The sequence below is a fragment of the Lactuca serriola genome, chromosome 8 (genome assembly GCF_051521515.1).
Source record: "Lactuca serriola cultivar US96UC23 chromosome 8, Lser_US96UC23_V15, whole genome shotgun sequence".
Taxonomy (NCBI): domain Eukaryota; kingdom Viridiplantae; phylum Streptophyta; class Magnoliopsida; order Asterales; family Asteraceae; genus Lactuca; species Lactuca serriola.
The window spans coordinates 237,940,444-237,957,955 of NC_136415.1; the positions used below are offsets into that span (position 1 = coordinate 237,940,444).

Here is a 17,512-nt window from a genome sequence, read left to right on the forward strand (position 1 = left end):
TCATGAGAGAGAAGGAGCCGATAGGAATTGAGCCAGAAGCAGCATTATTGGAAGACATCTGAAAAGGAAGAAGGACAAGTTTATATTAGATATAAAGATAGTCCTTAATAAGACACCCAAATGTAATATTAAGGCTAGGACCCCACACAATATTTTATAACTTAGAAGAGGGATGTCGTAATCCAAACTATAAAATATTCGAAGGTAGGCAGTGTTGTAAAACTCGCCGAGTTGTCCGATTACTCCTCCGAGTACTCGCTACTCCCCCCCCCCTTCGCCGAGGCGAGTTACATAATCCCGAGTACTCCCCGCTCGGCCCCTTACGAACTGAGTAGTGTTGTGAAATTCGGTCAACTCGGTGATTAATATGTATAATATACTTAATAATTTATTATTTAACACACACACATATGTGATTATTACTACATATATATCTTAAATTTTCATTAATTATTCACGAAGTGAGACCATTATGTGTTTTTCATTTTTTGTGTATTCACATGTATCCAATTTTGTTATATATTTCAATCAACTTATGATTTTATCTTATGATTTTGACATATATAACTTCCCTAAAAATATTTCTACACAAATTTCCAAATTCGAGTACTCCCCGAGTACTCACTACTCGGTAGTCGGCCGAACAGGTACCGAGTAACGAGTTCTACAACCTTGAAGGTAGGTAAATGACGATTCACCAATTTCCACCATGAAAAACGAAATATATTATTAGGTTTTAATTGGTTTTGAAACTCCTAGATTCTTTTGAGATTCATTGAACTTTTCAATGGCACATTTCAATCTCAAGTGTGCCCTTCAAGCTTTGTGACTGGGATACCGAGGATCACAGAACAAGGTGTGAATTAACCATGCAAATTACTTGGTACTCTTAATGTTAACCACCTAACCGATGTGTCGGTTAACCACACATGCTCCACTGATCTATGATAAACCTTAAGCCACCCTTTGCCTACCTTGTTATGTCTAGGTTAGTGTGTCGGTTAACCACACACGCTCCACTAACGACTTAAGCAAACTGCAAAGTGTAATTTCATGGGTTAGCACCATATTCACATTTTCCTAAAGTAACTAAGATTGGGAATTTATAAAAACATTTAGTTACTTTATAACCATCATACTTTTAATGACGATTAAAGTCATTGTCTTACCCATTCGGCTAACGACCCTCCATTAGTCAAGCAAGTGGTAGGTGAGAGTGGACACCCATTAAGCTGCCATTTTATAGGCAACAACCTTATACCCCCCTTATAGACCGGCTTCGTGAATGAGGCCTACTAACGGTAAAACGACTTGAACTTATATATATATATATATATATTAACTTATAATATTATAAAGTATAAGGGTTGAATTTTAACTTTTAAAATTCTAGGGGTTGAAACTAAAGTTTTTAAGGTGACTTTATATGTTCTAAAACGTAAGGGCAAGTTTTGTAACTTTCAAAACTTTTCAACTTCATAACTTATGAGTTAATGGTTTATTAAAATGAGAGTCTCTTCATTTTATATAACATATGTGTTCATTAATGGACTTTAAAAGGAAGACTTTTGGTAATCCATAACATGAGGACAAATTATGGATTCCATTAAAACACATCAAGATCAAGAATTAAACTAACAAACTATTTGCAAATAATTCCTATGATCTACTAGACTCATAAGTATTTGAACATTCATATCAACAATTTCAAGAATCATAAAAAACACATACAAAACTTCAAATTTTGATAATAGCCATTGTAAATGGATTAGCATAACCATTACACCATCTAAAACAAGTTTTATAAGACCAAAACAGTTTAGCGTAATGTTTCTAGTCCATTCCCAACAACAAAACTCGAAAATCTGCATTCAGGGCCTCCTACTCGTCGAGTGCAAGAACCTACTCGACGAGTAGGATGAAATAACACATGGACTCGTCGAGTCCCCCCATGGACTCGGTGAGTTCACTCAGCAGAATGCAGAAATCTTGAGGTTTTTCAACAATTTGCATCAAGTATCAAGAAAACAAGCCTAGTCTCTGATACCACTGAAGGGTTTTGAGCATTCTAACACTCCTAAGGTGTACATGCAACCCTAGAAACCTTGGATCTATGTTTTACTAAGATACATGAAAATTTGATTTTCCAAGGTTCTTAACCTAACTAGCATGGCATGGGGAACTTTGAAACATAAAAGCTAGTAGGTGAACATACCTTTCTTGTAGCTTGGATTCCTTGAGAACCTTATGAGCCTAGCACCTCAAATGTGATGCCTCAAATGTTTCACACAACACCATAACTCTTGGAATAACTTTGAGAGAAGTACACTATTACTCAAAATTGGCTATCCCTCTTGTTCTACACATAGTGCCGATTTTGGTAGCCCATGGGGTTCTTTTATAGTTGTGTCACAAGTAGGGTTACAACATGTAAACCCTAATTGACATGTCTTTTCATATTCCATGATCCATGGGTTTATAACCTCCATGGACTATTGTCACACCCCCAAACCGAAACGGCGGAAACGTTCGGGGGCGGAGGACGTCATGTTTAGTATCACAAGACATGCATCATAGTAATCAAAGTAATAAACAACCATTTCATTAGAAAGAAAGTGTTTACAAAGTATGTGGTTCACATAACATAGACTACATATGTAAATAACAAAACAAGACATGAAGCTATTATGCTCCATATTCTGAATCCCAGAGCGCGTACCTGTCTACTGGTCTCCTGAGAATACAAGTTATTTTGAAAGAGTAGATCGGCATTTAAGCTGGTGAGTTCATAAGATTTTAGTGACGTAAGTAAGTTGTAAGTTCTTTTTAGAAAAGTTCATCTGTTCCTCCAGAAAATCCTATATTTCCTGCATTGATGAAAGATAAGTAAAAATGACTCTACAATCCTTTCTATGAGTACTAAATGGATACAAGTTATATAAAACCCAGAGTAAACAAACAATCGATTATGTGTATCTGCCCTAAGCCCACAACCAAACAAGGAACAGGGAATGAGGTGGAAAGCACACATCCCATTGTTTGTTAGATCATCGTTGTATATAACCCTGGCGTATTCACTTGGTACTCACGGAGTTAACTGTAATAGTTCCTTTATATTTGATGAAAACAATACTTAAGAAAACCCTTCTTTCTTTTAGTAAAAATGGTAACCACAATGGTTCCTTCTGATGGGTTTTGGTCATAAGACATCCTATGTGCTCATACAAACCCTAATGCTTGGATCTAGGTTTCTCTATTGTACATGCAAGTTATCCAAGGCTATAAACCCTAATTCTAGCATATGGAAATCAATATTAACATATAATTAGGTTTAAGATGTTACCTTGATTGTTATGTAGTAATAACAATCCCAAATCTCCTTGAATTGACTTTGGAAGGCTTAGAGTCACAAGTGTCACTCCTCCAATGGTTCACAAACACCATAAGCAAGAGGATGAAGAGGAGAGAGGATGGAGGCTGCCCAAAACGTGTTCTAACACTAGAAAAGAAGTTCCCCACGTTTTTGAGCCTTAAGGGTTCTATATATAGTGAGGCTATTAGGGTTATCTAACAAGGAAATCCTAATTTGGTTGCTTAAGCCCTAAGCAACCCATAGACTCCTTTAATCAAGCCCATGGACGATTTCCTTATGGGTTTCCCCATAGAATTCGTCCACCCCTTGATTCAAGGCAATCCATGGCCCAAATTGCAATTATCTTATAATTACAATTCCAGTCCCTTAAGTTTAATTAATCTCTTTTAGTCACAAAACTAATTACCAATTAATTATTGACTAATATTAATTAAACAATATGATTTCTCCTTTAATAAATCATTCTCATAATATATTAATAAATCATATTTAATCCTTTCTCTCCATAAATCATCCTATCAAGTTGCTTTGGTGAAGGCAACCCAAAAGGACCATGCACCATCGGGTCAAGTACATACCAAAATAGTTATAGACTTAGACACTAATCCAACAGTCTCCCACTTGGATAAGTCTAATAACTATTATGCGTATTACTTCAGATCCTGATCTGCAATCGTAGCTTTCCAAAGCCGCTGTCAACTCTGATCATATCATATACGCGTGTCCTTAAGACAAGGGATCATATATTCCTCCATTCTAGATATCATATGAGATATGATTTCAAATCATTCTCTTTGTACTATATCTCGCTTCCCGATTCATGACGACTGACTAATTGAACAAATCAAATTATCCCTAGCTCAGCCGAGCATTTACGTTTGTCATCACAAAATCATCGAGGGGCCCAAAGATATCGCTTTTATCCTACTATGGATAAAAGGAACGGATAAACTTTGATACAATGCTTGCTTGTACTCACTCACCGAATCACACACAACAATATGTTTTATAACACCAAGTTACTAGTGCGTTTACATATTATCAATGTGCAACCGATTCGCAAGAAACAACTCGCACCATCTCGGTTTCAAGAATATAAGATGTTATCGTCTCACTAATCACTCGTGATACAATTCATGGAGTGATCCAAGTGAGCGTGGGTTTAATCCAATGCTTAAATCACATTCATAAGCATTCATGAACATTGCAGCAAACATTTGCTTATGTCTAATGCTCTTTAGACAATCCACACACCAATTCATGACAGTCTTCATTCATACTTACTTCCAACGTATGACTAACTGTGGTCCGTTTGAATAATTCGATTATTCTTAATAAATTCAATTATTCTAGAAGTCAAAACATGCAAATGTGAAACACAAGAATAATACTAATCCCATATGGCCTCAAACCTTTGAGTATAAATAAAACACCTTTTATTTATCACCATATCGATTACTCATTATTTGTCGTTTCGGGTAATCAACTTCTTACTTGAATTATTACACTTGTCCCATGCTCCTAGCATGCACACAATGTTTACCTATGGTTCTTACTTTGTGAAATAGATCACATTGAACACATTTCCAATCATTCTCATTTCACAACTCCAAATCCTTTTCATAAGTGAAAGAATATCAAATTCTTGCTACTTATAGAATATGCTAGATTCTAACATTTTATGCAATGATCTCTTTTGTAATGTCACTGCACCAAAGTCACAAAGACTATTGCCAATGATATTACAAAGTCTTCTATCGGAGATTGTTACAAGACAATTCCTTAGATATGATGTCTCTCACTCAAAGTACATTCCTTTGAACATCCTTTTGCATAAGAGTTTCTAATCTAGACATAGATTTTCAATATTCAATTCCCTAATATGGACACGCTTCCATATTTTCCATATGACAACTCATTATTAATAGAATCTTATCTATTCGTAATGATGTCAATATGGTCCATCCGATATGGAAACATTTCCATAATTTCCATATGACAACTCATCCTTAATAGAATCTTTTCTATTCATAATAATGTCGATATGGTCCATCCAATACCATGCTTCCAACTACTCACAAGCGACCAATTCTCGTCGAACTTTGGATTGTCCTTTGATAGTTGTTTAATTATTTTAGCCAAAACCAATTCTTGTCCTTTTTCCTTCTAAATGCGCTAGACATTTGGAAAATTTTAGAATGGTCAAACATTAAAGCATTTGCAATCGATCCTGTACCCGAAGCGTATGGGACACGACGCATAATGTTTTATTTGCTATGTTCTCAAAATTCGAATTATGAAGAGGAATGACGTAATCATAATCGAAATTTTAAGAACACACTATGTACCTTTGACTAAATTTATTGACATTTCTCAACCTAAACCTTTAGATTTGAAATGAAGCATAATATTCTCTCCCTTAATTATAGCAAAACAACTTTATAACCCTTACTACTTTGCAAGGTATAACTCTTGTTTTCTATAATTAATATTGCCATCTTGCAATACGTGCCTTAATAATCATACAATCATAAATCATGATGATTATTATAAAACATAACACTTATGCTCCCACTAGCTTCGACATGTATTCATAAACATCTTAACTTTCAGAAAAAACAATGCTTATTGAATTTCTTAAGTTCATGTTTCTAATACTTAGTGCTTTGATAATCTTTTATCAAGGCTTCTTGAACACTTTTGCCTTAGATAGTTCATATGTGTGTCTAAACAATTTAAGACTAATTGCCAAAACTTCACAATTCAAATTATGGAAAGGGATACCGTAACCATAATCGAATTCGAGAATGCAATTTTACAATCACTATCTTCTTAAAATCTTTCTTAGTGAAAGCATTTCCTCACAATCATTTTCATGAAGGAGGAAATCTTATGACACTTAGATTTAAACGGTGTATGTGTTCCTATCCATGTGAATTTGTTAAAACTAAAGTTTACGACAAATTCAAACTCATATGGACCGAACTTTCTTAATCTTGATTTCTTGCCTTATGGTAGCACAGTTGCCCACCATGTCTTCCAAGTAGTTAAGCAGCTCACCCTTTCCTATCAATGTACCTTTCATTGATTAAGGTGCTTTGCCTTTTATGCGTTCAAAATGAGAACTCATAGAACTCACATGCATAATTAACTCGATTGGATTGGCACAGAATCAAAATAATGTCAACACGATAGGTTGTAAACCTCAACTCGTGTGCTAGTGATGATCGATAAGGTCTATTTGATTTGTTCTTGAAGCCTTTCAAGACCAATAAGACTCCCACTGACTCCTTGACATATAAGATTCTCTTGTCAATAACCATTTCTTGACAAACAAATAGTCAAGAGTTAGTGTATCTTTTATTAAAACACTTCATAAATTGGTCCTAGTTGGTCTTTGTCTTATCCAAGACATCACAACTTTCCAAATTTGATGAATGTTATAAACCTTTAATACTTTTCACTCATTGTAACAATCTTAACTTTAAGACTTGTTTTTGAACGAAGTATGATTGACTTCTTGATTTAACCATTTCTTCAATTCTTGATTCCTCTTCTTAGACATACAATTGTACTAAGACTCACTTAGAGGATCAATTGAGATATGGTTCTTAATCATTAAGACCTATCATAAAGCATAAAAGGTACTCTCCCTTCTTCTTAGAATGGAGAAACTTTTATCTTTCTGCCTACTTGATTCTTCTTATTCGTTGTACTATTGATTTAAACTTTTTCAATCAATTCAGAATTACACTTAATCTTGTAAGCATAATCATATTTACTAAACCTTTAGTAAATCATGACGAATATCATTGTTACTCTTATGGTGGACTTGATCAACATGCAACTTTGTGTGCTCGATCTCATAGTCCTTCACTTGACACTTTGTCAATGAATTGGTCTAATTTCCAAATATGAAATTTCTCATTCATCGTGCAACCAAGTTGCGTGATTCCAAGTTTCTATCCAATTGAAACTTGGGCGATGAGAAACTCTCCTTATTTGGTAAACTCTCGACTTTCAATAAATAACATAATAAGAACCAAATCTATTATTGCTAATAATAGAAACATTTTAACATCAATTTTTCATACACTCCATTGCAAGGATAAATAAATAAAATTTAAAATCAAAATTTATTTTATTGCGGAAAAATTTGTCCTTACAATGCAATTCATTGAAAACTTATGCTAATACATCTTTCTTAGCAATCTAACTCTAACTCTAAGTAGTAGCTTAAGAATCTAATCTTCGAGAAATGCGATCGAAATCCATTCCTTCATGGTTAGATTCTGCTCACTTCTTCCTTTGAGCTCCCTTTCTTTTCTTCGATTCTACAAAACATCAATTGTAATCTTATCACATTATGTATTAAGAATCTAGAATGAAGCTTAAAAGAGTTAGTCAATGGATTTTACCTATATTAGAGCCATACGTTTCGACTCTCCCATCTCTTAGATCTCTTAGCTAAATGGGGCAGCTTCGTCTCCAATGCCCTTTCTCTTGGCAATAAAAGCAAATTGACTCTTTTGGAACATGACATGGAACTACTTCAGACATTGCCTTTCTCTTATGATCAAACTTTTCGATCATAGCATGTCTTTCGTTGCCATTGTCTATATCCACAGAGGTCTCGAAGGCAGATTCACCAATCAACTTTGCTTTTCTATTGCGCCAAATCATTGCTGATTCAACAGCAATAAGCATATAGGTGAGACTGGGATGCCGAGGATCACAAAGCGGGTGTGAATAACCATGCAAACTTACATGGTTCCCTCACATGTTACAGTCACCTACTCGATGTGCCGGTAAACCACACACGCTCCACCGAACTATGACAAACATTGAGTCACCCTTTGCTATCTTTTCTTAGAACCATTTAGTGTGCCGGTAAATCACACACGCTCCACTAACGTCTTCGCAATGGCATAAAGTGTAATTTCATGGAATTGCATCAATTCACTTTTGCCTAAGTAACTAAGATTGGGAATTTTATGAAAACATTCAGTTACTTTAATAATTCATTATACTTATAATGGAAGGTTTTTTCCTATCCTACCCGTTCGGCTAACGACCCTCCACTAGTCAAGAGTGCGGTGGGTAAGAGTGGATACCCATTCAATCGCCATTTTATAGGCAATTTCCTTAAACACCCCTTATAGACCAGCTTCGTGAATGAGGCCTACTAACGGTAAGACTGACTTTTACTCATACATATATATAATGTTAGACTTTTAATGTTATATATAGTATAGGGTGTATTTTATACTTTCAAAATACTAGGTGGTCTAATTTAACAATTATACTTTTAATTCAATTAAATTGTAAACCTAAACTTTTATGGATTTATTAAATCTCTATTAATTATACACCTTAATTAATTAATAAAACCATAAGGGTGTGATTTGAACTTTTTCAAAACTATACTAGAGTTTTAGAATTTAACATTCCTCATTAAACTTTTAATCAACTTTTAAATTCCAAAACTTGAGGGCAAGTTTTGAAACATTTCAACACATTAGGGTTTAGAATTTAAATATACATCAAAATTAAACCATTTAATCAAAATTTAAATTCCAAAACTTGAGGACAAGTTTTGAAACCTTTTTTTAAAACATTAGGGTTTCAACTATTTAAATTTCAGAACAACAAAACTTTTGGGTTCAAATTTAAACTATAAAACCTAAAGGGCAAAATATGAAACTTTTCAAAACAACAAGGATCAAATAACAAATAATTCAAATTAACATTTAATCACATAATTATCCATATTTGATTTATTTAATGATTTCTTGCAAAACAATTTATCAATTTACTCAAAATAATTAATCAATTATCACATAAGGAAACAATTATCTTATTAATTGATAAATATCTTCAATTAGATCAAAATCATAGTCAAATATATCATATAATCGGATTAATATTGATCTAACATGATAAGGTAATAATCCATAAGCAAAAACAGCAAGAAAACCCGAGAAACCCTCCATCTGACGAGTTGACTCGTCGAGTCAAGCCTGGACTCGTCGAGTCAGCATGGACTCGGCGAGTTCAGCTATGGACTCGGCGAGTCCAGCCTCCAGAAACCCAAAAAACGAATTTTCCAGTTATACAATGCATCAATACAATTGAAACCAAGCTAGGCTCTGATACCACTGATGGGTTTTGGTCATAAGACATCCTATGTGCTCATACAAACCCTAATGCTTGGATCTAGGTTTCTCTATTGTACATGCAAGTTATCCAAGGCTATAAACCCTAATTCTAGCATATGGAAATCGATATTAACATATAATTAGGTTTAAGATGTTACCTTGATTGTTATGTAGTAATAACAATCCCAAATCTCCTTGAATTGACTTTGGAAGGCTTAGAGTCACAAGTGTCACTCCTCTAATGGTTCACAAACACCATAAGCAAGAGGATGAAGAGGAGAGAGGATGGAGGCTGCCCAAAATGTGTTCTAACACTAGAAAAGAAGTTCCCCACGTTTTTGAGCCTTAAGGGTTCTATATATAGTGAGGCTATTAGGGTTATCTAACAAGGAAACCCTAATTTGGTTGCTTAAGCCCTAAGCAACCCATACACTCCTTTAATCAAGCCCATGGAAGATTTCCTTATGGGTTTCCCCATAGAATTCGTCCACCCCTTGATTCAAGGCAATCCATGGCCCAAATTGCAATTATCTTATAATTACAATTCCAGTCCCTTAAGTTTAATTAATCTCTTTTAGTCACAAAACTAATTACCAATTAATTATTGACTAATATTAATTAAACAATATGATTTCTCCTTTAATATATCATTCTCATAATATATTAATAATTCATATTTAATCCTTTCTGTCCATAAATCATCCTATCAAGTTGCTTTGGTGAAGGCAACCCAAAACGACCATGTACCATCGGGTCAAGTACATACCAAAATAGTTATGGACTTAGACACTAATCCAACACCTTCTATAATCACTTAGTTTATACTACCTATATATAATCTAATATCGAATAGATAGTTAGTTGTGTGAATCTTCCCTAAGCTCACAACCAAACAAGGAACAGAGAATGGAGCGGAAAGCACACATTCAACTACCTATTGGGTATTAATTATATATAACCCTGATGTATAAGCTAAGGTATTATAAAATTAACCACCTAAGGTCCTTTCAGTTATGTTGGTTTAATAAAAGGGATTAAACCCATTACTAGTAAGTTTCTAGTTTTGTTTACCAAATGTTATATTTAAAAAATATGTTTTGTACTAGAAAACGGTGTATTGATTTGTATACTATGACCTGGCCCATACCTGGTACTCCTTATGATCACTTGGTGTATACGGAATGTATATATAGCTAAGATCAGGTAGATATTAGGCTGGGTGAATCTGCTCTAAGCCTACAACCAAACAAGGAGCAGGAAATGAATTGGAAAGCACACATCTTACTACCTGTCGGATCTGATGAATATATAACCCTGATGTATAAACTAAGGAAATATAAAGTTAGCATTATAGGCCCCTTTCTACTAAATGTACTATGACTCGACTGTTCTGTTTGTCGCTTGTATTGATGTAAGTTTTCAGATGTCTTTTATACTGAAGTACTGACTACCTTATATTTAGTTTGTTTTACTAAGGTCATAATGTGATGAGTCGTACCCATACTATACGCTCTCCCTGCAAGAGATTCTGGTTACAAAATGCAACTTCAGCAAACAAATTGCTAAGTCATGAAGTAGTCTCACATTAAGGTTATCTTGTATACCACATTTATTATAACCTTTTGTTGAGAACAATGAGTTAGTGATCATTAGTATAATGTTCTTAATCATGATTTGGTCTTCTGTTATAGTATTTAGTATGTTCTTTCTGTTATCGTGTATTGTATCTTCCTCCCTGTTTCTCTTTATAGTATGTTCTCTATATTATTGTGTATTGTATCTACCTCCGTGTTTCTCTTTATAGTATGTTCTCTATGTTCTAGTGTGAAGTGAACCCCTAAACTATACCTATTATAGTTTACTAGTATGTTTACTTGAACTGATATTGACTTGAAGAAAAAACTCATTTTATCTACTAAGTTATGATTGTACTTTAAAAACGGAGTTTTGTAAACTATAAAGTAACATAACTTTAAAAGAGTTTTTGAAATGTTTTGATCACTTATAAATACATAAGAAATCCTTTAAAAGATGTTTATAACAAAACATTTACACAATTATCATTGTGTCCAACTTGTATTCCCCCCCCCCCCCCCTTAAAAGCATTTAAAACAGTTTAAAAGATTGATTACAAGGGTATGAACTCACCTTATGTGGGTGATTCAAACGAATATGCGCGTAAGGATGAGAAGTTCCACGAATGAAGTCCCGAGACCCAAACGAGTCCTAATGAAATATAATGGCATATATTGGCATGAATATGATGTTTAGAAGCAACTACATGCAAGGAAACACCCATAGGGACTAGGAAACACTTGGACCAAGTGTTAGAATCACATGTGATTCATCTAAGGGGTGTGTACGACCACAATGAGGAGTGTGCGGCCATGGAGTGTACGGCCGTACACTCATGGTAAAAAGTGCACAAAAGTGTGTTTTGAATGATAGTGAAGCTTGTGGGACTATTGCTCAACAAGTGCATGAACTAGGTTTGCATTTTAGAAGCCCTTTTGGGGTGTTTTGAGGGGTGTACGGCCACACATGGGTGTACGGTCGTACACTCCTTATGTTCTTGAGTTCTTGTCGATTCTAAGGTGTTTAACATCAGATCCTAACATGTACTAAGCATAGGGAAAGGATACTTACACTTTGGAGGCTCAAAAGGGTGTTCACAACCACCAAGAACAAGTGTGTGTTCTTGGTGTTCTTGGTGAAAGATGAAGATCTTGAAGATCTAACACAAAAGATGATTTCCATGGAGAAATCAAAGGGTGATACACGATTAAGAAGGATAACAACACAAAGATGGAAGAAACACTTACGTTTTTGATGATCTAGGATGAAGAACTCAATGATACTTGAGAGAGAATTCGATTTTTTGGACTTGGAAGTGAAGGAATGACTTAGAAATAAAAGGAGATCACACTTATTGAGGGGGTGTACGGTTATGGTGGGTGTATGGTCGTACACTCCCTTGGATGGAGTGTTCGGCTTGATTTCAACGCGAAGAACTTTAGCTGAGACATCCCTAACCCAATAGCTTGATTGTACTGAGTTTAGAACCTTTAAACAGACTCTAAGCAATGCTAAAAGATACCAGAAATGGGTCTGACTCTCGTTTGAATTGAATTGTTGGACTTATAAGACAAAAAATTTTGGGTTGTCACATCATTCCCCCGTTAGATGGAATTTCGTCCCGAAATTAGCTTTCTTAGCAGTGCTACTGGGGTTGTGCTACTCTGATTTGTAGAATACACACTCGTAGACCTAGCAACTTTGCCCTAATGTCCATGATAGGATTCATAACTGGTCCATCTATCATTACCTCGAGTATACTAGTCGTATATAATTAAGATTAGTTAGACGGTCGGATGTGCGACCCTGCCCCAGGTCCACAACCAAACAAGGAACAAGAGATAGGGCGGAAGCACACATACTAAATCTGCGTAATCATAATCATATACCACCCTTGCATATACACTAAATAGTGATAGGTGGGCTATATTCGTCTTTAGCCCATGTGCTTGAACTTGGTCTGTTGAACGAGTGGTTTTTCGGGAAGGTTTGTGTAACATACGGCGAAAGGCTTCGGAGGGCAAAGTACTCTTCACATGAGTACTTTGGGGTTTAGAATATGAGGTAGACGATTCCAAAGCTTGGGTCGGACTGTCGTTACCAGTGACAAAGGTTTCGTGAATTTGACGGTCAAGGCGATAGAAACATATGAATTTAGTATGGTGAGGACTACGCCAACACATGACGAATGATAGCAACGGACTCTTTACTAAATAAAAGTTTGGCCGATTTAAAAGAAATGACTGAAAAATACAATTTAAAAAAATCCAAAATTTTGATATTTACAATAACACAAAAAATTAAACATTAAATGAAATTGATAAGATTACGATCATGCCCTTAATGAATTAGTTTTGATCTAACGCTCCACTTTTAGTTCTCGGGTTCTCGGAAAACTATGAGTTCTCAACCGATCTCACCCCTATATATATATATATATATATATATATATATATATATATATATATATATATATATATATATATATATATATATATATCACTTGACAATTGGGTTGAATTTAAGGGTGTGTATGTGACGGTTTGGTTTGGTTATTGGTCAAAACCGAACCATAACCATTATGATTGGTTAATGCATTTTGGTAACCATTGGATATGGTTAATATTGGTTATGGTTAATGATTTTTTCGGTTAACAGTTTTGGTTAATGGTTAAAATTGGTTAACCAAAATGTTCAAAACAATATAAATGGCGAAAGTATATTGACATAAAAATGAAAAGAGAATACAAAAATTCCTCAGGGCCAAGAATAAAATGTGTACATTTGATACTCAGAGTGAGATAACACATAATCACATTCAAAATATAAAACACTCAATAAAAATATAAAACATTCAATAAAAAAAAGTCAGACATTGATATTATGTGTTATCTAGATAAAAAAAAAGTCAATCACTCATATATATTCAATGTGATTAAGTCAAAAACAGTAAACAAAAAAAAAACATTCTTAATATATCACAAAGTCAATAAGAACTAAAATTTAAACTTACCTAGAAGTTTTGATTATAAAGTCAAAAAATCCTTCTAATAGGACTATAAAGTCAAAACAATATTTGATTAGGATTAACGGTGTGAGAAGCCTCCGGTTAGGATTATGAGTGTGAAAATTAAACTAATTATAAATAATGTTTACAAATTGTAGAATTGTCCTATTAGAAATTACAACATTAATTAATAATCTAACTCAATGCATGATTGGAAGATTGTGTGTGTCTACGTAATCAAACTTTGATGGTTTCATTGCACGTGTGTATCCTGATAAATGAGGATTAATGAATTATATTTTGAAAATTTAATGGGTCTTAAATAAGTTTGACTATATTATTTTATATAATCTATAATTTTTATATATTAAAATATAAAGTTAATGGTTCAGTTAATAATGGTTCGGTTAACCTATGAAACCATAACCGAACCGTTAGTTATCGGTTAACAAAAATTAGAAACCGAACCAATGGTTTGGTTATTATGGTTCGGTTATATTGGTTAGTTTGGTTTTGGTTCGGTTTTTCGATTATTATGCTCACCCTTAGAATTTATAACTAATGGTTAATTTTGGTAACTAGCAACCTAAGCTTTACATCTTTTGATATATTACTCTAAAACAAAAGTTCATCCATGTTCATATGACCAACAAGAACAGATAAACATTCATACACCTTTCCTGCTTGAGGGATCGATTTGTCTTCCACCAAAAAAGCTTCAATCTTTTTATCAACTTCAATCCAAGCACACCCAGGATTCTTTCTCAATCCAAGCTCTTTCATCTTCATCCTCACTTTTCTTGCTTTATCCCATTTCTTGGTTGAAGCATACATGTTAGCTAACACAGTATACGTTGATGGATCATCAGGATCTTTATCAATAAGCAAACCCGCAATTTTCTCACCCAATTCTATCTCCCCATGTAACTTACATGCTGAAAACAATGTGCTCAACAGTTCAACATCCTCTCTAATGCTTTCAGTCTTTTGCAGAATAGCATAAGCATCATGTACTCTTCCACCACGACAAAGAAGATCTATTACACATGAGTAATCTGCAACTTTTGGTTGGATCCCATAATCATTAACCATTTGGTTGAAGTAATAACACCCTTTGTCAATCAATCCTCCATGGCTACAAGCCGAAATCACTGCTAAAAACACAACTCTATCTGGTTTTATATTCAGTTTCTTCATATCTTGGAAGAGTTTTAGCGATTTAAAAGCTTCCCCATGAGCCCCATAAGCTGTTATCATAGTAGTCCAAGAAACAAGATCTCTCTCAGGTAATCGACTAAAAACCTGTTGAGCTATTTCCACTTCTCCACATTTAGCATACATATCAAGAACAGCTCCCATGACCATTTCATTCGATTCAAAGTGGTGAGAAATGATAGAATTATGAATATCCTTACCGATTTCTAGTGATCCAAGTTGTGTACATGCTGCTAATATGCTTGTAAATGTGATCACATCAGGTTTCACTTGGGTTGTATTCATGGATTTATAGATTTCAAGAGCTTCAAGATACAAGCCTACGGATACGTATCCGGAAATCATTGAGTTCCATTCTACAACATTTGTTTTTGCCATTTTCTTGAAGATGGATTCGGCTGATTGAGTGTTGTTACATTTGAAGTACATGTCAACAAGTGAGGTATGAATAAAGGTATCGGGGTTTATGTTGTTTCGTGTTATGTAGCCATGGATGAACTTACCATGGTTCAAGTTTGAGGATTTGGAACAAGCGATTAGTGAACTGCTTAAAGTTGTTGAATTTGGTTTAGTTTGTTGTGTGATCATATTCCATAGAAGTTGAATGCAAGATTTGCTATCACCTTTTAAGCTGTATCCTGCAATCATGGAGTTCCAAGAAACGAGATTCTTGAAAGGGATTTGGTTGAAAACTTGTAGAGCCATATCTAAAGAACCACATTTACCATACATGTCGATCAGAGCAGCTTGAACGAAAGCATCGGATCCAAAACCGTTTCTCATGGCTTCCTTATGAATCTCCTTACCTGTTACAAGATTCAAAAGCTTAGAACAAGCGGATATGGCTGTTGTGAATGATACAGAATCAGGTTCATACCCATGATCATTTTTCATCTTTTTAAACAAGTCCAATGCTTTCTCATACTGCCCATCACGATGATAACAAGAGATCACTGTATTCCAACAAGCGACATCTCTCTCAGGCATTTCATCGAACACTTGGACTGCTAACCCAAACATACCACATTTTGCATACATCCCAAGCAAAGAACTAGTAACAACAACATCAGCCACAAACCCGTTTTTAACCAAATGCGTATGGATCGTTCTACCGAAGTTTGCAAACCCTAGTCCACTACAGGCCTTTAATACACTTGGGTATGTGTAACTATCAGGTTTCAAGAGAGTGAAATGCATGAGCTTTTCGAAGACTTGAAGAGCTTCATCGAACATGAAATTCTTTGTGTAATTTGAAATTAAACTGTTCCATAATGTGATATCTGCAGGGTTTTCAATAGATTGAAAAACTAGCCTAGCAGATTGGAATAATTGGCAAGAGAAGAAGAGACTAATGAGGTTTTTGCATATTGCAATGTTCTTCTGTTGGCCTGAGGTGATTACTTTTTGGTGAACGAGTTTGGCATGTTTAATCGTTTTTGATTCAGCTACATTTCTTATGAGAGGTATCAACTTTGTAGCATCCATTCGTATCTACGAATGGGGAGCACGCCCCACCGATTTCAAGGTTTAAACTATGGGGATCCTTAATGGTGACGAAAGCGGTGTTTTATAGATAACCATATCTGAAAGGTTTATTCAATTACATAAATGAATATATTAAAATTCACAACTTTAATTCTTACTCATTTTTTTTTTTTTGGATAATGACTTGATAAGGTAATATTTTTTTTTAAATGTATACATTTAGTTTTTTATTATTTTTCTCTTGTAAAATAAACTCTTATATTTTAATAATATGTACGCATTAGGTCCTTTTCACCGGATTCTACAGGTTTTGCTGACATGGAGGGTTTATTTTACAAAAAAAAAATAATAATGACTAAATGTGTACATTTCAAAAAGTATCTTACCCTATCAAGTCATTTCCCCTTTCTTTTATTTTGTTGAAAATAAATACCCAAGTGGCATCCACATATCCACAACAAGATTTTTTCAACTTTTAGTCATCATGAAAAAGAGGGAGAACCTTATCTCCGGCGACTCATTTATGTGTTCCTACACATCACTGGTAGCAAGGAGGAATGATGGCAAAAACAGCAAGGTCGAAGTGGGAGGCAGGAGGAAGTAGAGACGGTAGTTGGCGGCGAGGAGCTGCTCTGGTAGCCCCCTCATCGATTATTTCTTCTTTTTCTGGCAACATATCTCAAAGATGGAGGCAAAGAG

At 34.7% G+C, this 17,512-nt stretch overlaps 1 protein-coding gene across 2 annotated transcripts; it reads right to left on the reverse strand.

Moving 5' to 3' along the window:
* Positions 1–14,635: 14,635 nt before the first annotated feature.
* Positions 14,636–16,874, reverse strand: LOC145070383 (Tetratricopeptide repeat (TPR)-like superfamily protein). 2 transcript variants are annotated; one of them, XM_079017316.1, is made up of 2 exons: positions 16,054–16,874; positions 14,636–15,966 (listed from the first exon to the last, which is right to left on the reverse strand). In XM_079017316.1, the coding sequence occupies exons 1-2, from the start codon at positions 16,811–16,813 to the stop codon at positions 14,729–14,731; spliced, it is 1,998 nt and encodes a 665-aa protein (XP_078873442.1). In that variant the 5' UTR covers positions 16,814–16,874; the 3' UTR covers positions 14,636–14,728. The 2 variants fall into 2 exon arrangements, with proteins under 2 accessions (XP_078873442.1, XP_078873441.1); XM_079017315.1 differs by having other exon boundaries at positions 14,636–16,873.
* Between the last annotated feature and the right edge of the window lie 638 nt (positions 16,875–17,512).